The following is a 24,519-nucleotide window of genomic DNA, read 5'->3' as shown; positions in this document are numbered from 1 at the left end:
CTCATCATCCCTTTCATCTCTCATCATCTCTCTCAACTCTCTTAGCTCTCATGCCTATCATCATCCTTGCATAAGGATTTTACCAAATTAGCCTCTTAAAGAGCCTTTGGTCGGCTACCTTGGAGAACCATTAGCAAAGGAGCAACGCAAAGAAGCGAAGGAGCCTCGTCAGTCAGAGTCTTGGGTGACAGCCACTCTGAATTGGGTTTAATCTTTATTTTCTTTAATTTAATTTAAAGATGTTTACTATGAGTTCTTTGTTCTTGTTTACAACAATGATAGCTTAATTTTATTTAAGCTAGGATAATTTTATTTAAGCTGAGCGATCCTAACCAGATGACGTCTAATGGATGCATAATTGAAATGTCCATGCTCAATTTAGATCCTAACCCGATTGAATTGTAGGTTGCATAACAATCCAAACTAGGTTCTGTTATCTGCGTAGTTTTTAGATTTGTGTGATTAAATTGTTTCAAACCTAACACGTCCTTGTTACCTCACACGAATGCTAAGAAACCCTTAGTAAATAAGGATCAGTAAAATGCGTATTTACTGAGTAAAGGATTTCGAAAGGACTTAATTTGGTTTCCTAACTCATAAAAGATCGAGTTGTCATGGAATGTTTTTCCGAATATTATTAAGCATGGTGATAATAAATTAAGTTTAATTAAAGTAATTGTCCTAGTTTATTTATGTTATAATTGTTGCAAATTGTGTTAAATTTTGCTAAAATCTATTTCATTCATATAGTCTGCATATTACGATAATTTACATTAGAGATCATTGCATCTAGTTTATATCACTTCTCAACTATATCTTGTTTTTATTCTTTCAAATTGTTAATATAATTTTACAAATTAAGTGACTTAGCACAAATACAATCCCTGTGGAGACGATAACTCAATACTTACTTATTACTTGATAACGACTGTGTACATTTGCACAAACCTGAGCGTTACAGTACCCAGAGCTTCATGTAGTTTCTTCCAGAATCGAGACATGAAGCGAGGATCCCTATCATATATTATTGAAACTGGTACCCCATGCAGTCTCACTATTTCAGACACATACAATTTAACCAGTTTCTGTAGAGAGTAGTCAGTACGAACCGGTATGAAGTGGGCGGATTTGGTTAATCAATCTACGATGACCCACACCGAATCCTTCTTAGTGGGTGTGAGGGGTAACCCACTAATGAAATCCATAGCTATATGTTCCCACTTCCAAAGTGGAATCTTGACTGGCTGCAACAATCTCAAAAGTAACTGATGTTCAGCCTTAACGTGCTGGCATGTCAGACACTTAGCCACAAATTCGGTAACCTCTCGCTTAAGACCTGACAACCAATATAACTCACGAAGGTCACGGTACATCTTATTTCCACCCGAATGCATAGTATAAGGGCTACTATGCGCCTCTCTCAAGATAGACTGCCTTAATTCAGTATCTTTCGGTACACAGATTCTCCCACGGAAGCAAAGCACCCCTTCGCTATTCAGTACAAAATCTTCGGTATTCCCACTCTCAACCTGTCGGAAACGAAAACCCAACAACTCATCCTCTATCTGTTTACCCTTAATCTACTCTATACACGTTGGTTTAATTTGAAGTTCGGCCAACAGACTACCATCATCAAATAAACTCAGGCGAGCAAACATCGCCCTCAGGCCAGTCATAGCTCTACGGCTTAGTGTGTCAACCACCACATTAGCCTTACTAGGGTAGTATTCAATAGTACAGTCGTAGTCCTGAAGCAGCTCAATCCACCTACGTTGCCTAAGATTCAGCTCCTTCTGAGCGAGGAGGTACTATAGATTCTTATGATCAGTGTAGATGATACATTTCTTACTATATAGATAATGCCTCCAGATTTTTAGTGTAAAAACCACTGCGGCCAACTCCAAGTCATGTGTTGGATAATTCGGCTCATGAGTCCTAAGTTGACGAGACGCATACGCTAGCACCTTATCTTATTGCACCAATACACATCCCAAACTGACATGTAATGAATCGCTGTACATAGTAAACTTCTTTCCAGACTCTGGCTGTATTAGAACAGGGGCCTCAGTTAGTGCAGTCTTGAGCTTCTCAGAGCTCTCTTGCTGCGAATCAGTCAAGTTAAATAGCACACCCTTACGCAACAGCTTAGTCAAGGGTGCAAAAATCAGAGAAAACCCCTCCATGAATCATCGATAATACCCTGTTAGTCCCAAAAAATTACGGATCTCAAATATAGTCTTAGGCTGCTTCCATTCTAAAATAGCCTTAATCTTTCTAGATCGACTCTAACCCCCTCAACAGAAACCACATGTCCTAAAAACGTTACTTCACGTAACCAGAACTCACATTTACTAAATTTAGCATACAGTTATTTCTCTCGCAGAATCTGTAGAACCACTCTAAGGTGTTCATCTTGTTCATCCTCAGTTTTTGAATACACTAGTATATCATCAATAAATACCACTACGAACCGATCTACATAGGGCTGGAACACTAAGTTTATCAGATCCATAAAAGCTACCGGTCCATTCTTCAGTCCAAATGACATCACTAGGAACTCGTAGTGACCATAGCGAGTCCTAAATGTCGTCTTATGCACGTCATCCTCTTTAACTCTTAACTGGGGATACCTTGACCGTAGATCAATCTTAGAGAAAACTGAAGCACCTCAGAACTGATCAAACAGATTGTCTATCCTTGATAGGGGGTACTTATTCTTTATGGTCAACTTGTTCAGTTGTTGGTAATCAGTACACATATGCATGGATCCATCATTCCTTTTCACAAATAGAACCAGTGCTCCCCACGGAGACACACTAGGGCAGATGAACCCATGATCCAATAGCTCTTGGATCTCGGCCTTAAGCTCCATAAGCTCTTTTGATGCCATTCTATAATGAGCGATGGACACTAAAGCTATACTAGGAAAGAGCTCAATCCCAAGCTCTACTTCCCGATTCGGAGGTAACCCAGGTAGCGTTTTAGGAAAAACATCCGGAAACTCCTTAACCGTATTGATATCCATAACCAAAGAATCCCCAGAATCTGAAACACTAATATAAATCAAATACGCCTCACATCCCTTACGAACCAACTTTTTGGCCCTCAATGTAGAAATCACATTCAATAAGTAATTCCGACGTTCCCCAATTACAACTACCTCGCAGTCCTCCTTAGTTCTCAGTACAACCCGTTTAGTGGTACAATCCAAGCTCACTTGGTGTTTAACTAGCCAGTCCATGCCCAGTATCAGATCAAATTCTCTAAACGGCAACTCCATAAGATCAGCCAGAAAGATAACCCTTTGTACCTCTAAAGGGACATCTCTAATTAACTTGTTAACCCGGATGGACTGCCCCAATAGACTCAGTACAGTAATTTCACTCGATGTATTCTCAACCAGAATCCCCAAATTTTTAGATACGGTATAAGCTATATAGGAATGAGTGGATCCTATATCTATCCGTGTACTATAAGGTACATTATAAATAAAGAACGTACCCTAATAATGTCCGGAGCATCACCATCCTCTCGGCAATGTGCAACATAAACTAGAGTTGGCTGCCTCGCCTTAGTATGTCCAGCACTTCTGCCCGATGCTCTTTGAGCACGACCCAAACCATTACCACCTTTAGCCTGACCACAGCCCCTCGGTGGCTACTGAGCTGCTCCCGATGATGGTGCAATACCAATGCCTGGAGCTTACATCTAATTGGACCTTCATGGACACTCTCTAATACGGTGGTCTAGAGAATTGCATGTCAAACATGCCCTAGTTCTTTTCCAACACTTGCCCTGATGGCATCTTCCACAGTTAGTACACAGCGGCTGTCTAGTAGCAACAATGGGAGCCCCAACTCTTATTGGCCCATCAACTCTGACCTTTTTCTTAGGCCTCTGAACAGAACTCGAGGGCTCCAAATCCCTCTTATTCCTACCTCTCTCTCTATCACGGTTCTGGCGCTTAGTGCGCTTCACTTCATCGGTGATCTTCGCCTTATCAACCAGTGCAACAAAATCTCACTCCCTCCGTGGAGCTATCAGAACCTTCAAATTATCCCTGAGGCCATCCTCGAAGTGAACACATCGCTCATACTCAGTCGTCACCATACTATGCGCATAGGGGCTCAATCTCAGAAATTCGACCTCATACTCGGCCGTCGATCTATCTCCCTGAGTCAAATTCAGGAACTCCCTCCTACGGGCATCCACATAATTGGCCCCCACATACTTCCCCTAGAAAGTGATCTTAAAGAACTCCTAGGTCAGTCGATTGGGCTAAGTGCCCTCCTTAACAATAAGCCACCACTGATAAGCCTCATCTCGTTGCAGCGATACAGCACCCTTTAATTTTTGCTCAGGGGTGCAGCCCAGGTCATCCATAATCCTCTCTGTGGCCTCTATCCAGTACTCAGCCACATTAGGGGCAACTCCAGCAATACCACTAAAAAGCTCAGCTCCGTTAGATCGGAGTTGTTCCGTAATCGACCCGCGGCCTCTAGCTTCAGTATTGGGCTCAGCGACCCTCTCTAAAAACCTCAACATGGCCTAGGACAGTGCGCCGTCCCTAGCCGGTCGATCATGAGACCCAGCCTCAGCCACAGGTGAAGCTGGTGTCTCACTAGTCTCTAAATTAGGCAGATTGCCAGATGACGAAGACCCAGCTCGAGCACCGCTACGGCCTCTACCACGACCTCTTGTACCCCGTCCTCGAGTGTCTCTTTTGCTCATTGTCTAATTGCGTTTTATCTGTATTAACAGTTTTATGCATCAGTTTAAAGTTCCAATGTTTATTAACAGATATTTTATGAAAACAATATTAGAAGTGTAAAGTTTGTTTCGTACATTGCAGTGCCAGTCAATGTCTATCAGTTTTACTACAGTCTCAGTATACACTACTTGAAGTGTTTTTAGTACAGCCTATCTATAGTAATCTAAGTATATACTACCTATAGAAGTTTCAGGATATACTATCAAAATTAGTTTCAGTTTCAGTTTAGACAATTCTCAGTTTCAGAAAACTTATTGGATCAGCGCTGGAGACTCGATGTACCACACTTTCAGTAAAAACATTCAGAAATCAGTTTTTAGAAATCACGTCTTAAAAACCCACATCCATAACTGAGTTTTGCAACTTGGCTCTAATACCACTAAATTTAAGACCCTAAACCCAGCCTGGATGTTATGGTTGAATCTGACGATGTCACATGATAGTGTGTTTAAAAACTGATGCTTGTGTTAAAAAAACCATAACTTTGCTTAAAACATTTTCCATTTAGATCTCGTCGTTGTCTTTTATTGATACTAAAATAGTGATTTTCTAATTAGTCGTTAGTCTGCAAAATATTGTACGTTGCGGTAGCTTTTTTTAAAACAATTTGCATATTTGTGCGTATTTTGTTAAAACGTTTGATTGGTTTTGAAAACTCGAGTATCCTTACTACTAGCAGTTGTAAGTCAAAACAAAATAAAAACCCCAATTTAAAAGTAAAAATTCAAAGAAGCCATTAATACAGTAAAATACCCACAAAATAAAAGCAAAATTATTATTATGTACTAAGTCAAATAAAATAGGTCGTGTGGCCACCGTTGAGTTCCCCATCGCACCAGTCAGCCTATGTCAGGGGATTACCTGTATAGTCAAATTAGAAGGGTGAGTTTAGGAGAACTCAGTGTGTAATCCCATATAAAGCAAACAGACAGAAAGCAATCACAGCTTGGGCCTATGCCCTTTACAGTATCAGTGACAATATCAGTTTGGGCTTTCACCCATCTCAGCACAGAAGCAATCATGTGTTTGGGCCTTGGCCCATTACAGTAACAATAATCAGTACAATAACAGATTATACAGTATACAGGTCCTACTCAGCCAACCTCTACACTCCATCTCTATCCAACCCTACACTCTATGTGGGGATATAATCAACCCACCCATCCCTACACTCCAAAAAGTACCGAATACGACACTAGACAGTAGTTTACAACTGAGCTGCCAGAAAATTAGGCTCGAGGCCTTTCAGTACACTTCCTCCAATCAAAATAAACTCCCAACCCAAAGCAATGCAGTATACAAATATGATATACTATAACATAATATCATGCATGTAATCAGGGCATACAGTATCAAATCAGTGGATCATCATCATGCTGATCCATATCAGTCATACAATCATTTTAGTCAATTAGGGGTCTAGATAAGCTTACCAACCCTACAGTAGGTCCACAGTCAACTCGAACAACCCGTGAAACCTTAGCAGTCAAATAGTGAAAATGGGCCCACAGGCCCATGTTGCATGACCATGTGGGCCCACACACTCGTGTGGCCTACACGGCCCAAAATGACATTGGGCGTGTGATGGCCCAATATTCCACACGTCTGTGTGGAGCCCACACACCTGTTTGGCCCACACGGCCCAATTCAGCTTGGCCCATGAATCGCACATGGCCAGCCTCGTTGATCATACGCCCGTGTTCGGTCACACGGCTCACCACACAGGTTAACGCACGTTCGTGTGCTGTCGACCTTCACCTATTCCGGCTCTTGTCAAATTCAAATTACGGGATTGTGTTTACACACCAGGTTTCTATTTGCTGAGCAAACTGCCCCAAGTCTTTGAAACCTACACTTGACCGAACAATCACCAATTATTCACTTAGACATTTACTCAATCGAATACACACAAGTTGACCAAGCGTTGAACTCACAATAGCATTACCTTCGATTGAGTAAAGAGGGAGGTTTCGCCCACTTAAGACGTCAAGCAAAGACTTCCAGCCCTTTGGTCAACTCCTAATCAACCAACAGAAAATCCCCTGAAACCAATTAACCAAACAAAGGTTAATCAGGAAGTAGAAACCTAACTTATCGTACCACGAAAATGTACGTTTACTCACGGAACGAATGAAACAAAGAAGCAAATAGGAAAAGAAAATATGTGAAAGGGGAAAGAACTTTCGATAGAAATTTTTGCAGTAATTTGGCAGCAAAGAGAAGAAATTCAAAACGTCAAAAGATTAGGAGCAACCGAGATTTGGGAAAAGAAATAGTTATCATTCAGATTGGGAAGAAAAAAAAAGAATAAAAGATGAAAACAGAGAGAAAAAAGAAAAGCAGAAACGACAAAACTATCAGAAAATTAGGGAATGAGAGAGGGTAGCTGAAATTGCCACTAATTGTTTCGGTTCTATCCAAGCTCCTCTATCCAAATCTCCACAAAACACTCCCCCCAATCCCTAAATCCCTTAACAACTAAAATTCCCTCAACATCCTCCTAAAAATCGGCCACAACATCCCCACTCAGAATTTTACCACATTTCAAACTCCTTCACAACACATGTACAAGAAAACATCCCCCTTGCACGTACAAAGATTCGAACTCAAGACACCTAACACTCCAACACACCACTTAACCACCAGACCAGCAAGCCCATTCTGACATATTTTTCTAATATTTATTTTTAAGCCTAATGGCTAGAGATAGGGGTTTATTCAATTAAAAACAAAAATTTGCCCAAGCTAAGGCTTGAACTTGGGACCTCTCAGACACTCCCAGAACATATAACCACTAAAGCTGACAAATATTTTTGTCACAAACATACAAAAATAAATACATAAGGGATTTTTAAGGCATTACAGGGCAGATAATTTTCGCTCCCGACTTTCAATCGAATGACTTTCTTTGCTATTCTCATACTACAAATTGCTTCGAATGAGGGCTCAAACGAATTCGAATCAAACCCAAAACCAAAAATTATTTACTTTAGTTTCAGTGGGAAATCAAAACTCTCTTTAATAGAAAACAATAGAATTGTTATTCCGAAAAGTAGAATTTATACTTAGAAAATAAATTCTTATTATTTTCGTGCAGAATAACAATATCTCAAAGTTGTATTTTTAGCCCTACCGTTGCCATCTTTTTATAGGGAGAAGAAGTGAAACACTTGTTGAATTAGTAGAAGTCTATTTCAATAAAAAATTAAATTCTAGTCTAACTAGGATTATTGGGGCGACAATCGTAGTTAAATATACTAGGGTTTGCCTCCCCTAGTATTAACATGAGAGCCTTAGGGTCTCTCCCGTATCAGGTCCAATTAAAAGTCTTTCCTAAACTTTTAACCCAATACTTTATAATTTCAATCCAACCCAATACTTGTTTTTCTATTTCCCAAAATAAACATAATAAATTAATTTAAATAAATAAATTTCCCAATTAAATAATTTTCTCAACCCAATTCTAATTCCATTAAAATCATGACAACTATACCGTAAAAGAACCTATGGAAAATAGATTTAATATTTCTATGTTCAACGGATTCACAATGATCAATTAATTTAATTCCATTTTTGAAATCCAATTATTTAATTAGCCAATTAAATAATAATTTGAAAAATTATAAATTATTTTTAGGTTATTTCCATTTAGATAAAACCACATCATTTCAAAATGATTCCCATTTCTATCTAATTATGTTTATTTGATTTTAAATTCAGTTCATTTATGGTTTCAATGAGCTAGCAGAGAGATCGATTGAACATGCATTTAAGGATTAAATGATTTATAGTTAAGTTTCGTCTTTTCGCCTATTAATTATAAACTCATTTAGTCACGAAGCTATCCACTATAGTATCGTGACTAAGCTCTTCCTAAAGACATACCATTACGAAAGCAACTTGATCGGTGCTCATCCAATAACCTTGTCATAAGTGTTACCCTCATAGGATATCCTTAATCTCTTTGGGATAAATTTTCTCTTCCAATATGATCCTATTTTATCTCATGATAACTACTACATCTTCTTTCATGAAAACTCAATTACTATTAAATAGCAATCAAATCATTCATCGCAAAGACGAATGACTCATAACCATTTTTACTTTTCATCTACTACGTAATGCCAATGAAAGGATATAATTTACCCATATCTAAGACTATGAATTCCACTGTTGCGAATGACGTTACATACCACGAAAGTCGTATACCTAATGCACCAGTTTTCGATTCCTTATCTATTTGAACTCCGACTTTTACTTACATTAGAGTATGTAAGTCACACATACATAATCTGTCATCCACTCAAGATTAAGGCATGCCACACTTTGAACGTTACAAGTGAATAAATCATAAATGGATTCAAGATCTGTTCTTCTTGGGTCTAATCCGATGTACTATCAGTCCAGCCAGTCACATTTATGCCTTTATCTTCTAGGAGTCATTCGCTCCAATGCCAAGATAAGGCATCTCCCCAATTGGACTTGATAAATGACATATTAGTCCTTCATTCAGTTTACTCATTTGTAATTAGACTAAGTTTAACACCCCTAACCCGTCTCTTTCGTCAGATTAGGGTTACAGAGTATTACAGTACAATTCAAAAACATTTAGATTCAATTAGAAACAATTATACAAGTTATCTTATATCATTCAATAATTCATACAAATTCAGGTAAAAGAAACATTTATGGACCTTAAATTGAGCCTATAAGGCCCTAAAAATAATTTGAAAAAATCATGGGTCATTTTGAAACAAAACAAAAAAATCTGGGAAAATTAAAAAATAGGGGTCACATTACAGTGTGACATAGCCCAGATTGTGTGCGTACTCGAAGTATGGATACACGACCACGTCCTAACCTGTGTGAATATTTGAAATAGGGCCACACGGCTGTATTGCAGACCCTGTACCAAACCGTGTATGCATTCAAAGTTTGGGCAAATGGCTGACTGTCAGATCGTGTTACATACTAAATTCAAAGACATGGCCATGTCTCAGATTGTGTGAAACCTACACTTAAAGACACACTACCCTCTGAGTTAGCAATGTACGACACACGACCATGTGACAGCCCGTGTCCCAGATCATCTGCTACATAGATTACATCTAAAACAAGCTACTTTCTACCCAATTTCTTAGGTGCCAAGACATTCCAAAAGCAGGTGATTATAAGCCTTTAAAACACAATCAAATATACTTAAAACATCCCAAAACAATTAACCTATGTGCCTAACCAATGTGCTATCATTGACACTACAATTCAAACACTTAAACAATCCAACATTTAGGTTATGTTATCAAGTCACAAGCATATATCAATTGAATGCTTTTAAGTTCACAGACTACCTTACATTCAAGTCAAAACTTACCATTTCTCTACTGATCCATTCACATTCAAATATACCATAACTTAACATCTATATAAGGTTTATACCAAATGACCAAACAACACCACAATTCCATAAACACACAATGTTTTGACATGATCACATTTAGCTTTTACAAAACATAAGCATCATTTCATCCATCTAACCATTACCATATACATGACCTATTCAAAACATATACAACTTCACCTATTACATGAAAAATTCCACACCATATTTGAATTTTCATACAAAACCATGAACTAGCACATTATTAACTAAAGCATATATTCATCACACAAGTAGAGAACATACCACTTGTAATAAGTACTTAAAATATATACAAGATACTCCTATTACATGCCACATATCCCAAAATTAAACATTTTCAAAATCTACCAAAAAGAATCTAGATAGTATGATATTCGCATTGATCTAATCTCCCGATTCTGTAAAATGTTATCTATAATGAAACATGAAAATGACACGAGTGAGCTTTAATAAGCTTATTAAGTTCACATGTTAAAACGATAAAACTTACTAAATAAACATAACAAATCATTTAACAACAATGTTAATAGACATTAGTCTTACCAACCACAATCAATCAATGGTGAGTTATACAAATATACAAGTTGCATAATCCGTTCAATCATACGAATTCATTCAATATCAAGCCATGATATACTATCGAAAATCAAGCAAATATTTATACAATTCAATATGCAAGTCATTTAACCATTTTAAATTTGCCCGATGAACAATATAATAGATATGGATACGTGATTATCTACCGAAACACACAAAAACACACCAACGAGCGAAACCAACAGAGAACATGCCTTGGCACCAAATGCCTAGCCCGTAGGCTAACATCCCTCCAGAACACGCCTCGGCACCAAGTGCCAAGCCTGAAGGCTTTACATCTGACCCCGGTAACACGCCAAAATCATTGTAAATATAACACGAGAATCCACAATAAATGCTAGACTTCGGTATATTCAGTGGACAGGAATAAATCAGGAACCATCATCTCATCTCAAGTCAGACTCATACAGCGCTCGATATAACCTATTGGCATGCCAATTGTATCCTATCATGTGTTCACCCAGGCTCAATACAAGTAATCATATAACATTTTACAATTCCAATTATTTTCTCACCTTGTACCAATTTATTATAATTCAATTACAAGTATATATTTATTAACATATCACAACTCGGTATCAATATAATAATATAAATCATATCCAATTAAACCGTATGAACTTACTTAGGCTAAACTACAAAAACAACAACATTTCAGAACTAATCAACAACGTTTCCTTTTCCACGATTATCAACTTGTTCTTGATCTATAAAGTAGTTTATTTCAATTTATTAGCTTCAATTTCATAATTTATTCAATCTAGTGCAAGTGATTTCCTATTTAATAATTTTCACTTTTACCCCAAATATTTACATTTAATTTAATTTGATCCTTAATGACCAAAATAAGATTCTTTTATAATTTCTTCAAATACTCAAATTATCAAGCTTTTAACTATATACAAACAACCTTTAATTTCTAAAATTTCATAACAAAATCTCCTAAACTACAAATTTTAACTATTTAATCCCAAATCTCAAAATCATTCAAATTTACTTTATAAAATAATTCAAAATATCATTTAGCTTCCAAACTAAGCATGTACATTAAGAAAACATCAAGGGCATCATTAGTAATTTTTTCTTAATTTTGATAACTTCACAAATTAGTCCTTAATCTAGCTAGATAACAAAATAACGATCATAAAAACATAAAATTCATGAGAAATGAACTTACATGCATAAGAAAATAGCTTGGCCAAACTCTCCCCTTAACTATGATGGAGGTTTCGGTTGAATGAAAATGGTAATGAAAAAGATGATAGATTTTGTTGTTTATGTATAGCATGTTTAGGCTCGTCTACTAATACAAGTTGTCTTTTCGTATTACAATCCGACTACGTAATAACACTTAGTATGAGTTTAAACATTAGACAACTAGTGAGCCAATATTTGCTTCTATTTTGCTTTACATGTAAAAACCAAGTGAGGATAATATACAAAGGGTATTAATGTAATTCATGGATAATATTTTTAACCAATATGTTCGAAAAAATTACAAGTGTATATAGACGAATATACTACACTTAGGGCACCATATCCAATAGTCTCTCACTTACCTTAGTGAAGTAGATGAGTCATGTTTCGCATTTATATTCCCCCCATATGTTTCCCATAGAACTCTCTAGCTAGTAGAGTCTAGGTAAAACAAATCCATAGGGTTTGTCCTCAGTTGCAATCTCTAACTACATCCATTATTCCGTCAAACACTACTGTCTCGCTTATGATACTTTCTATCAATGTATTTTGTCCTTATGTCTTTTATTTGGGATTTATCTGAACTATTATAGTGCTATAGCTTTTACATACCTCTTATTTGGCCCTCCATAGTGAAGTTAGCAGTGCAAGCCTGTTTAAATCTTATTCACACTATGGACCAGTCACCTAGAGTAAAGACACAATCCAATGTTGATTTCCTCGAATCATGACACGATTAGAAGTTAAAATTACTTTATCTAATAGGAGTAAGATCTCTTTTAGAACACACAAACATACAATCCCTCATTCTCTATATATACTTGAGTATATGCCTAACTACTTACCATTGTTTTGGTCTTGGATTCGTTTGATATCGACTCACCAACCTTGCTACGAAACAAATATCTGGACAGTTGAATAACATAGCATACATGAGATTTCATACTGTTGAAGCATAATGTGTAATAACCTGTTTTTGAGTCAGATCGAAACAGTGGTTTTGGGACCACAAAACTGAGTTAAAATATTTATTTTATTATTTTAATAAGGTTTATAGTATGATAGAATTACTATGTGAAAGCTTTGTAAAGAAATTTTACTGTTTGATTTCTTAATTTGTCAAAAAAGACTAAATCGCGTAAAGCGAAAAACTTGTGTTCTATTAGTTAAATGTATTAAATAACTATAGAACCTTACAGTAAAGGTCCTTAAGTGGTCAATAGACCATTAGAGAGTTAGTAGAAGATGATAGCATGACAATTGGTGTAGTTTTAAATTTTTTTAAAGGTTAATTTAGTCATTTGGTTATTAATGTTAATAATAAATAAAACAAACAAAATTCAATAATTCATTCATCTTCCTAACCGATTTTAGCAACAAGAAGAAGCCATTTTTAGGGCTTGATATTCGGCAAAGCTTCTCAAGCTCAATTAGATCAAGATAAGCAAATACCAGAATTGGATCGGGGAAAACGTAAAGTCGACGAATAGGCGATAATTTCTATCCGAGCGACTCGAGGTAAGTTCGTATGTGGTAATTTCATTATAAATGCATGTAAATGCTTTGATATTGCATAAACTATGATTAAGAGATTACATATATTGTTTGAATTGTGAATATGACTCTATGAATGTATTAGACGATGAAATCGACAAGTGTAACTTCCAGGTTGAACCTTAGGAATAGTTTAGGATAATAGTGACATGCCATTAAGTTTTGTGTTGGCTTCGGTCCATGATATCGGCACTACCGGTGCAAGTAATGCCTTGATTTGGCTATGGGCCATGGTATAGGTACTCCGGGATAAGTTACCTTGATTTGGCTATGGGCCATGGTATAGGTACTTATCGATTGAGATATTCGAATATCCGAATTCTATTCTGAATGGTTCAACGGGTAAACGAATGAGATGATTTAGAAAGAGGTTAGTGTGAGACGATACAGGTACGAACTGGACCTATTCGAGTATTTAATAAAGAACGATGATGAAATGGTATTTGATCATGTTTTAAGACATGATAAAGGTTTGTTGTAATTGTATATATAGTGATGTTATGTATAATTAGTTGAATTGTATTTATGTGATGTATTAAATTATTCACTTACGACCTTACTAAGCTATGAAGCTTACTTCGTGTTATTTTCTTATGTTTTATAGAGAATTAAGGCTAGCTCGGATCCAGTAGTCGTTGGGAATATCATCACGCTATCGGACATCTAAGTTGGTACTTTTGAATTATGTATATATGGTATATGGCATGTTTAGACTAGTTGTAGTACTTTGGTGGTGAATATAGTCATGAAAATTGGCTTGTAAACAAATATGTTTGCTTAGTATAGATATAGCCATGAATGATGGCTTATTTTGGTATGTTTGGGTATAAATGTGGCTAATGTATTATAGTTTTTCAAATGGTTATGTTTTGAGTTTGGTAAATGATCTATATGGTGTGATTGAAGTTGGTAATTAGAGAAGCCATGTGATTGTGAATAGATGCTTGATGATATAAGTTTTGAATAGGTATTTGGCATTGACTTGAGTATTGAATTTTGTAAAATTTGATATTGTATAAATGATGCACTTGAATTTGGTTGATTGACAGTTTAGTAAGAAGGTAATTGGAAATTTAATATGTGCTGTATTAATAAGTTAATTGAATAAAAATATTGCTGTTCAAAAATGCCATTTAAAATGTTGAATATATGTATGCCTATTAAGTCATTTGGGATAGCTTGACTTAGATTAAGCGTTGCGATATATATATTTATACTTGGTATATGAAAACGCAATGTAATAAGCCTATTTTTAATTTGATAATTCGAATGTCTTGATAGTTGATCACATGATTCGACTGTTGGATTTATAAAGCACGTGTTGTATGACTTTGATGCATGGTTCGCATTTGTAATATGATTAATAATGCTTGTTGAGTTAATTGGTTATATGCTTTATATATAAATGTATGAAATTGACTTATATGAATGAGTGAATGGTTGCTATCTGAATTTCATAACTATTGTAAAGAGGTCAGTATAATTTGTGCATGAATTTTAATAAATGATCATGATAAACTAGGTTTTGTTCGGTAATGCCTCGTAACCCTTTATTGATGAATACGGGTTAGGGTTGTTACATAAAGAACCTTTCTTATGTTTTCTCTTTCTTTTGTTGTCTTAGGACAATCTTCGAAAGAAAGATGAAATCCCAGTACAAAAGGTCGAACTCCCTTCTTCGAATCAACCTTACATAATGTTCCAATATCTTTTCTATATATGAAACTTGGGATAATGCTACCACTTTGTTATTTCAATCCCTTAGGATTCAAATACCTAGAACAAAATTAGCTTCTCTCAAATCTGTCATGCTAAATGGTTGAGTTAACCACAATTTAAACGATGACAATGTTGTTGGGAAATGTGCCCATATTGTAGTAAATATGTACTTGTTTTCTATTTATTTAAACGATGAATAAATAAATTTCACCTTTCATTATTATATCTTTTGTATTTCTGTCTTTCATAATTTGCATGCATAGCAAAATTATGATGAGCAAATATTAGCTCATTGATTGTCTAAGTTCAAACTGATGATAAATCGCACTGTAAGAGTGTTTACATTGCGAGAAAGACAACTTACTTTAGTAGGTAATCTAAATAAGTCCATAATCCCGTAAAAGAATCAAAGTGACCATTTTATTCAAATGCTGAGAAGGATTATTATGTTGTCTACAATTGTAATTGAGAAGATAACTAGTCTTGGCTATTGGAGCAGTTGACTCCACGGGTAGAGAAATAGATGTATTCATTGGCAGAATGATACAATGGACTGGATCTAAGATGAATTAATTTTGAATCTGTTTGTGAATTAATTTCTTGTGTCATTTATGGTGTGATTTACCTAAATCCCGAGTTAGTCACCGACCATACGTATGTAACTTATGTGCTCTGATATAAGTGGACGCTTATGCTCTAAAGATGATCGAGCCGATAGCCGGTATGTTAGGTACATGACTTGTGTATGGCATGGCTTTACTAGCAACAATGGAATTCATAACTCAATTAAAGAGTTACCAATATCCTCTCATTGGCATTGTGTGGATTGATAAATATGGAACGCGACCAAGGATTGTTTATTCTCGAACGAGCAATTTATCACAGTCATTTGTTGACAATGATCATATTAATCATTAAGAAGACACAATGGTGACAATAAGATAAAATAAGATTATATTGAGTGAACAAATTTAACTCAAAGGAATCAAGGATATCATATGAAGGTAACACACAAATGATGAGATCATTGGACAAAACAGTTGCATGAATTGTTTTTGTAAAGAGTATACAATAATGAGTTTTCAATCAAAGTACTACTTGTGGACTGGCTCCATGGTTAAGTAATTGTGAATTATCCAAATGATGCTTCTGGACATAATTGCAATTACTAGAGCCTAATTGTATATGTCTGATTCATCCATCCACTAGCTCAACAAAAGCTCGATCGAATTGCATTTGAATTAGAAGTAAATTCTTCGACTTTGGAAATAATTTAATTGAGTTGATTTATTCGATGTGGAATTAAATTGGGTGGTCGTAAGAATTTTTCAACTAGAGAATTTGATTAAAGAATTTTCTTGAAAAATTAATTTGGAAAATCTAAGTAATTTTTGGGAAAATTAATTTTGATCATGTAAAATTAAATTAATCAAGTTAATTAAAATTAATATGATATTTTTAGAAATTAATTTTCAAGTCATACAATTGGTCCAATGGGTAATTGAACTTGAAAATTGGACTAAGATCGTAAATTAGGTTGACCGATTAGACCCAAAATCGAGATCAAAACCCCAAAAATGGTCGAACCGGGCCTGATATGTGAAACTGGATTGGCCGATTGGACCGGACTAGTTCGGGCTAGTGAACCGATAGAAACCGATCCAGCTCGGGGTGCTGACAGCTGTGACAATGGCATTTTAATGACTGACAAATGGTCGGCGGCGACGGTTCTTCGGTGGTTGAGCAGTGGAAGGATTACACTCATATAGGGAATTTACTAGAGAATTTTATTTCAGATTAACAATTCCAAAAATAATATTATTTTAATAGATTTAATATTAAATTTAATTTACTATTTATCTTAATAATATTTTATTAATTTAATATTAAAGTCATTAAGTTTAATCATAGCTGAACTCTCTAAACTCTCCCTATATGAAGAGAGCCTTGGGTCATTGTTTACAAACACTTGAATTCAAGAGAAAGTTGTAGAGAGAAAATTCTCTGAAAAAATTATTTTAGAAAATTTCTAAATATATTTTTCTTTTTTACAACTTGGCCTAAAATTTTAGAGAAATTGCGAAATTACCCCATTGGCAATTTTTGTGAAAAACTTTCTGATTTGAAGCGAGCAACACTCAATAGACATGAGCTTGAGATCTTAGAAACAATATGCAGGGATTTACGGGAAGGTTTTTTTAAGTATGTTATGCTTATATTAATTTTAATTCTAATTCATGATTAATTACGATTTATTTGATTAACTTGTTTTACTTCTATCTTTTCGAGGATGGTGAAAGATTTTATCTCAAAATTGGTTTTGGTCCTCGATCATGGATTTATCAAGCAAAATTTAGATTAGTAAGGAGCTTCTAGATATTTTTATTAAGGTATTGTAACACCCCATATCCGACCTAATAGTTGGTTCCTAGTTAAGGGATGTCACATTCGTTGCCAGAGCAATTACAATCAAATGATAGTTCAATATAAGAGTTATTACATATTTTGAAGTTCAAACATCATTATTACATATTATACAATTATATAAAAGCCTTATACGAGCTTACAGAAGCTCTTCAGATAATTTGAGGTCAAATAAGGACCAAATTGTAAGATTTTCAAACTATCGGGTTGATGTCGCGACTTTGAGGGTTCCAGGTTGTGACAAAACTTACTGACTTGTCCTCGTTGCTACATTAAGGGTTCGAAATTGCAATGTAACCATCTGTTTTCAAAATGACCAAATGGTACCAATTCATAATGGCCTAACAAATTGACTAATTTCATATTCAACCTATTTTAAACATATACACATAATTCCAATATCTCATATACTACCATAAATACTTCATCACTATCCAATTAATCAATTTAACCAGTCAACATTCAAAACTGATCATAATTCTCAAGACAATTTCAACCATTGAACCATTCAAACTATAGACCATATTTTCAATTAACAACTTAACATATCATAAGCAAAGCATCAATTGACATTTCCCTATTTAATGACCCAAGAGACAGTATACATTAGAAAACTGATTCAAAACCTAGGTACATTCTATTTATCGAAAACATAGGGAGATTATACATACTTTGTTAAGTCCTGGGTTGCAGATTAGATGCTGAATCACTTTTCAGAACTCCGAGATCTACCTATGCCCGCACATGAAATAAACAAACCATACGCTAAACGATAAAGCTCAGTGGTACTTTTATGATTCAAGTCAATATAATAATAACATTAATCAAATGACAACAATCAATTCAAGTTCAACATTTAGCCAATACACATCTCTTTCATACCAAGAATTTCCATTAAGATATGATATATGCATAATAACTTTGTATACCAATTCATACAATATTACATTTAACAATTCAATATAATCAAGTCAAACCATAATTTCTACTACTAAAGATATGTTCATTTCCTTTTCAATTCATACCAATCATTTATACCATTTTTCATTTCCATATCAAATCTATTGATTTACTTATTACCATATTAGCCCTCCAGGCTCATATAAACTGGTTCTTATGGTCTTTCATATGCTATAGTACATTTCACACATATGTAAATGTGGCACCATAACATTATATCATTTTAATTCATTATCATTTATTGAGTTCACACTTTTTAATCCCTGTTAACATGAATCAGACTCAGGACGGATACACGGATCGTCTAACCAACACACCAATACAACACATAGTGCCTCATCAGAATGTTCGAAATAAATATTGTGCCCAGAACCTCATTAGTATAACTGAAGTAAAATGTACTTCACACCTCATTGGGCATCTGAAGTAATAATTTGTTTCGTGCCTCAGCAGTAAAACTGAAGTATAAACCTATAAAAAAATCTAATGCTATGGTATGCCAACTATATCTAACTCTGCCCATATAGTTAACAGGGCACCGATAATCCAATCACATTATATAAACCAATCCATATGTCATCATTCCAAGTTCATCTCATCATCAATTCATATGTGTATATATATATCAAATACCAAATAGTATAGTTCATACCATTTTCATCATCATTTTGTATCCCAAATTGTTTATCACATGTATGTTACTCTTTTATACTATATTCAATTTAGTCCAATTTCTCGAGATTTGATTTCATTCAATATGAATCATTTCATACGAAAATATAAGTTTACCTCGATAGTAAATCATTCATTAAACATGTATACACATATAAATATAATGATCTCGATTTATAAAATTACAAATTGATAGTTCAACTACTCGTTAATGACTCTCACCTTTCCTTTTCCTTTCGGCGGTGTGACGTTGTCTTTAGCTACGCTCGGTAATTTAATAAAAAATACCAGATTTCATTCAATTCACACTCAATTACATAGCCACTTTGTAACACCCTATACCCGACCCAATCGTCGGGTCTGAACTATGGGATGCCACAATCGTTGCCGAAGAAAATACAATCAATCATATACAAACTTCATCATTAATCATTAAGTTACAGCTATTACAAGCATAAAAACACGATATATAATCATTTTAGGCCATATACGAGATTATGAAAGCTCAATATTGTCCCAGAGTCGAACTAGGACTAAACTATAACATTTTCAAAACTTCTCAGGTTGGTGTTATGACTTCCAAGGCTTGATGTCGCAACATTGAAAATAGTATACAAGCTTCCAAACTTAAGGACCAAATTTTAAAATTTTCAAAATAAAATAAAACTAATGTTGCGAACTCAAATAGGAGACGTCATGACGAGATTACTTGATGTCATTACATTCGGGATGTGAAGTCACAACATCCTCCATAGTCCATTAACTCCAAATTCCATACATTCCCAAGCCAACATAAGGTCACAAAGGTTCGCCACAAGGCCCCAATCAACCATTCAACACTATCAAAACATCTTCAATACCCAAATGTCTAACCATTAATACTATTTCCAGGCATGACCAAAACCATTTCCACATATTCAGAACATATTTACAACCATTTTGACCATTTCTAACATTAAAAAATATAATCTTAGGTACATTCCATTTGAACAAAATGAAATGACTTATACAGACTTAGTTGAGTTGAAAACGGTAGTTCGAATGCTGACTTCACTTCTCGGGGATGCGGAGATCACCTATACCTACACACGGTAAAGCTCAGTTGTACTTCCATGATTCAAGATAGCATAAACAGTTACAAATGGCTATATATAGTATAATTACAAAATCTATTCAAGTTATAACCTATCAAACCAAACAATTTCACATCTTAGACACAAGTGAGTACCTATATATGGAAAATAACTAATTCATTCTTCAATATTTGCAAGATAAGTGATTAATACATACTATTTGACAAATTCAATTTCTTATGACTTATTGTAAACTCAAAATTATATAGGATTTTTCTATATATTTTACCACCTTTTGACTTAATAAATATGTTAATATTGAGTAATTGTTATTAAAATAAGTGAAATTTACTTAATTATTAATATTGGACATGAATTTATAAAGTATGTAAAATTATACTTAATTACATGGTTTTTGTACATAATTTATATTAATTTCATGTTAAATAGTAATATGTGAATTTTCACTATGCAGAAGGACCATGGAAGATGTGATTAACATAAATGATGCATGGACATGCACATATCCACTTCATTTGGACAGAAAAACAAAGCAAAACTAGGTTATAAATGTGTTAATTTGACATAGTAAAAGATGTGCTAAAAGATGGACATATCTGGTTAATTATTGGACTGGGAAACTGTCTAACAAGGAGGAGTCAAGCCCAATTTTTGGCACAAGCAAATGGATGCCCAAAAAAAAGCTTTCGAATATTTTCTTAGAGGCTCCTGTAGTTAGAAAGACATCAAAAATTAGCACACAAGTTTTCCCTTTGAAATTTTCCACCTTACGGCTATTAGTAGCAGTGTTTTGAATTCGAAAATAAACAACCAAGTCAACCCCTTTTCCACAAATTGTGGCCAGCCATTTACGAGAGAAAAGAGAGGGATTTTGAATTCTATTTTTATCAAACTCTACCCTTGCCTTTACCAATAAATACTACACACCTTTCACCTTCCAAATCATCCTTCATCCCTCATACCTCAACACTTATTTCTCATTCATTCTCTCTTCTATTTCCTTATTCTTTTCCCTTGCATAGCCATCCATCTCCCTTTCCATTCCTTAGCCAACAGAGGCTTTGTCAAGACATTTCTTTGGTCGGCCACCTTAGGAAACCCTTAGCAAAAGGAGCGTCGAGCAGAATAGAGGAACACATCAGTTAGAAAAGATCCGAATGGTTGCCGAACTAAAATAGAGTTTACTCTTTCCTCTTGTCATTTAAATTGCTTATGTTTGCTATGTTTTTATTATTTTTGACATCAACGATGATATTTTAAATCCTATTCACTAGGATGATTATGTTAATTCAATAAGATTTATTTGATTCATGTTTAACATGTTTGTGCCTCAGTTGATCATGTTTCAATTAAAATCAAGATGTATCTCATTCATACGTGATTGGATGCACCCAGATTAGCTAAGCAATCCTAACCAGATGACAGGTAGTAGACACACAATTGAAAAGTATAGTGCTTAATTTAGATCATTAAACCTGTTTAAATTTGATGTTCATAATATCTTTAGTTAACTCTATTATCTTGAATAGTTTTTAAGTTTATGTGATTAAACTGTTGCAAACGTAAATGTCCCTGTAACCTCACATAAATACTAAGAAACCCTTAGTTTAATGTGATCCTTAAAATACATATTTCACTAAGTAAAATATATGAGAAGACTTAATTTGGTTTCCAAACTCATGAAAGATCGAGTTGCCATGGAATGTTTTCTGAACACTATTAAGCATGATGAAAATGAATTGAGTTGATTAATATAATTATCCTAGCTTGTTTAATGTTGATTATTTTTGTTGCTAAAGCCCTTCATTCATACATCTAGATGATTTGCATTTAGGTTAGAATTGCATAGGGATCAATCTTTGCATCTAGTTAATTTAATTATCACAATCTAAAAATTATTGAGTTTTTATATCAAATTGTGATTTATAATTTTACAAATAATTGATTAGCATACACAATCCATATGGAGAGGGTAACTTACTTTATTTACTTATTACTTAAATGACTATGTACACTTGCACAAACCACATTACAATTTTTTGGCGCCCTTGTTGGAGACTGTTGCCATAATTATTCTTTGTGAATTTTTTTTTGCAGTTTGGTTTTTATTTAATTTCTAACATTACTAACTTGTTCTTTATTCTTTATTTGTGATTTATTTATCAGATGTTTATGAGCATAGATCAAATCATCAATCTATTACTTGTAGACCCTAAAATTGAGTGGACATTTAGACAGAGAAGGTAATGGAGTCAATCATGAGCATAACCAAATCCTTATTGTTGATGATAGGGATCATGCCATTAGACAATACGATGTGCCACTATTAAATGAGTTAAAACTAGGAATCAAGAGGCCGAATATTGAGGCACCCCAATTCAAATTGAAACTAGTGATGTTTCAAATACTTTAAATGGTGGGCCAGTTCAGTGCTATGCCTATAGAAGATCCACACTTGCAGCTTCGATTATTCATGGAGGTGAGTGATTCGTTTAAGATAGCTGGTATGACTAAAGATGCATTAAGGTTGAAGCTGTTTGTTTCTGTACTCGTTGCGAGATCGAGCACGAGCATAGATAAATTTATTCCACCAAGTTCAATATCTACATGGCAAGAGTTAGCAGAAAGGTTTTTGGTAAAGTATTTTCCATCGAGCAAGAATGCAAAGTTGCGAAATGAGATAACTACTTTCCAACAATTGGATGATGAGTCATTATATGAGGCGTAGGAAATATTCAATGAATTACTTCGTAAATGTCCTCATCATGGGATTCCTTATTGTATTCAGTTGGAGACGTTTTAGAACGGTCTCAACACACACACAAGATTAATGGTAGATGCTTCTATAAATGGTACGATTTTTTCTAAGTCTTATAACGAGGCTTACGAGACCATTGAAAGGATTTTTAGCAACAATTACTAATGACCGACAAATTGAATAGTTTTTAGAAAACGAGTAGCTAGAGTGCATGAAGTGGACGTACTGAATTCACTCTCTGCTCAAGTATCTTCTATTTCTTCTATGTTAAAATAGTTTACCACTAATGGTTTTAATAATTTTGCAACTGAATCACCAAGTCAGTATGATGTTGTTTCCTGTGTGTACTGTGGGGTTTCAAGAATTGCCCTTCGAATCTCGAGTCAATGTATCATGTAAGGAATCAGTATTAAAATAGAAGTAGACAAGGACCATATTTCAAGTTCTACAATCCTTCGTGGCGGAATCATTCAAACTTTTCCTGGTGTAACCAAGGAAATGGTTAGAACAACCATATGTAGTACAGACCCAATCAATGCCAAGAGTTTAGTCAACAAGCCCCAAAACCACCTCAAGTAGAGTTTTTTTTTTTTTACAAAAAAAGACCAAAAAATGGTCATCCATCAATTAACAACATCATCCATTACAAGCTTATGAATTATCGTAGGGTAATCCATACAAAAAATAGAGTGGCTCTCATTAAAGATGGCATATTTACTCAAAATATCAGCCACCTTATTACAAGTATGATTTTCCCACTTAACATCAAAATTATGAAGCCTGTCCATATTTCGAAAGCACTCATTTATGCTATAACCCATGAGAGCGATATCATCCTTGTGTTTCTTTATTCTATTTGTGAGAGTAGCACAATCTATTTCGAAGGTAGCTTTTGTAATATTCAGCATTCTAGCTAATTTAAGAATTTCTTCGAAAGTATAGATTTTGACCCAGTCACTCACCATTTCCTCTTTCTTGAAACCAAAGCTCCCTCCAATAATGAAACCCTCGAAGTCACGAACAATAATCCCATAACCAGTTTTAGTGTTTGACACAGTAGCATCAAAGTTGAATTTTACAGTACCTCTTAATGACTTCTCCCACTTTTTTGGGAAGGTGAAAATGACAGATGAAATTGGTCCTGTCATTCCAACTATTTCACAATATTGTGATGAAGTCAGCAATGGCCTTTTTGTCCAAAAACCGCATGGATTCCTCAATCCATTCAATACAACGCTTATAGTTATTGTTAATGAGCCTACCATCCAGGCCACCACAAGTGACAATGGCAAGGGTCGTGGGGCAATCTTTAAAAGCATGAATTAAATTTTTAGTACTAGCACCACAACGATTA

General features: G+C 34.8%; 1 protein-coding gene and 1 non-coding gene across 2 annotated transcripts; both read right to left on the bottom strand.

Moving 5' to 3' along the window:
• Positions 1-2,368: 2,368 nt before the first annotated feature.
• Positions 2,369-4,545, bottom strand: LOC105793251 (uncharacterized). The gene is made up of 6 exons (XM_012622172.2): positions 4,297-4,545; positions 4,048-4,236; positions 3,883-3,996; positions 3,502-3,636; positions 2,755-3,352; positions 2,369-2,658 (listed from the first exon to the last, which is right to left on the bottom strand). The coding sequence occupies exons 1-6, from the start codon at positions 4,543-4,545 to the stop codon at positions 2,369-2,371; spliced, it is 1,575 nt and encodes a 524-aa protein (XP_012477626.2).
• An 18,527-nt stretch (positions 4,546-23,072) lies between these two features.
• On the bottom strand, positions 23,073-23,179 carry LOC128032146 (small nucleolar RNA R71). The gene has a single exon (XR_008188275.1). It is a non-coding gene; the product is annotated as a small nucleolar RNA R71 (small nucleolar RNA).
• Between the last annotated feature and the right edge of the window lie 1,340 nt (positions 23,180-24,519).

Source organism: Gossypium raimondii, chromosome 8 (assembly GCF_025698545.1).
Source record: "Gossypium raimondii isolate GPD5lz chromosome 8, ASM2569854v1, whole genome shotgun sequence".
Classification (NCBI taxonomy): Eukaryota; Viridiplantae; Streptophyta; class Magnoliopsida; order Malvales; family Malvaceae; genus Gossypium; species Gossypium raimondii.
The sequence above is the reverse complement of the archived record's forward strand: the minus strand, read 5'-3'. Positions and strand labels throughout refer to the sequence as shown.

Coding starts and splice junctions, on each gene's coding strand:
- LOC105793251 (XM_012622172.2), bottom strand. CDS start 4,545: ATGTTGAGGTTTTTAGAGAGGGTCGCTGAGCCCAATACTGAAGCTAGA. Junction 4,237..4,296: donor CTTATCAGTGGTGGCTTATT/GTTAAGGAGGGC, acceptor ATCACTTTCTAG/GGGAAGTATGTGGGGGCCAA. Junction 3,997..4,047: donor GCCTCAGGGATAATTTGAAG/GTTCTGATAGCT, acceptor CTGGTTGATAAG/GCGAAGATCACCGATGAAGT.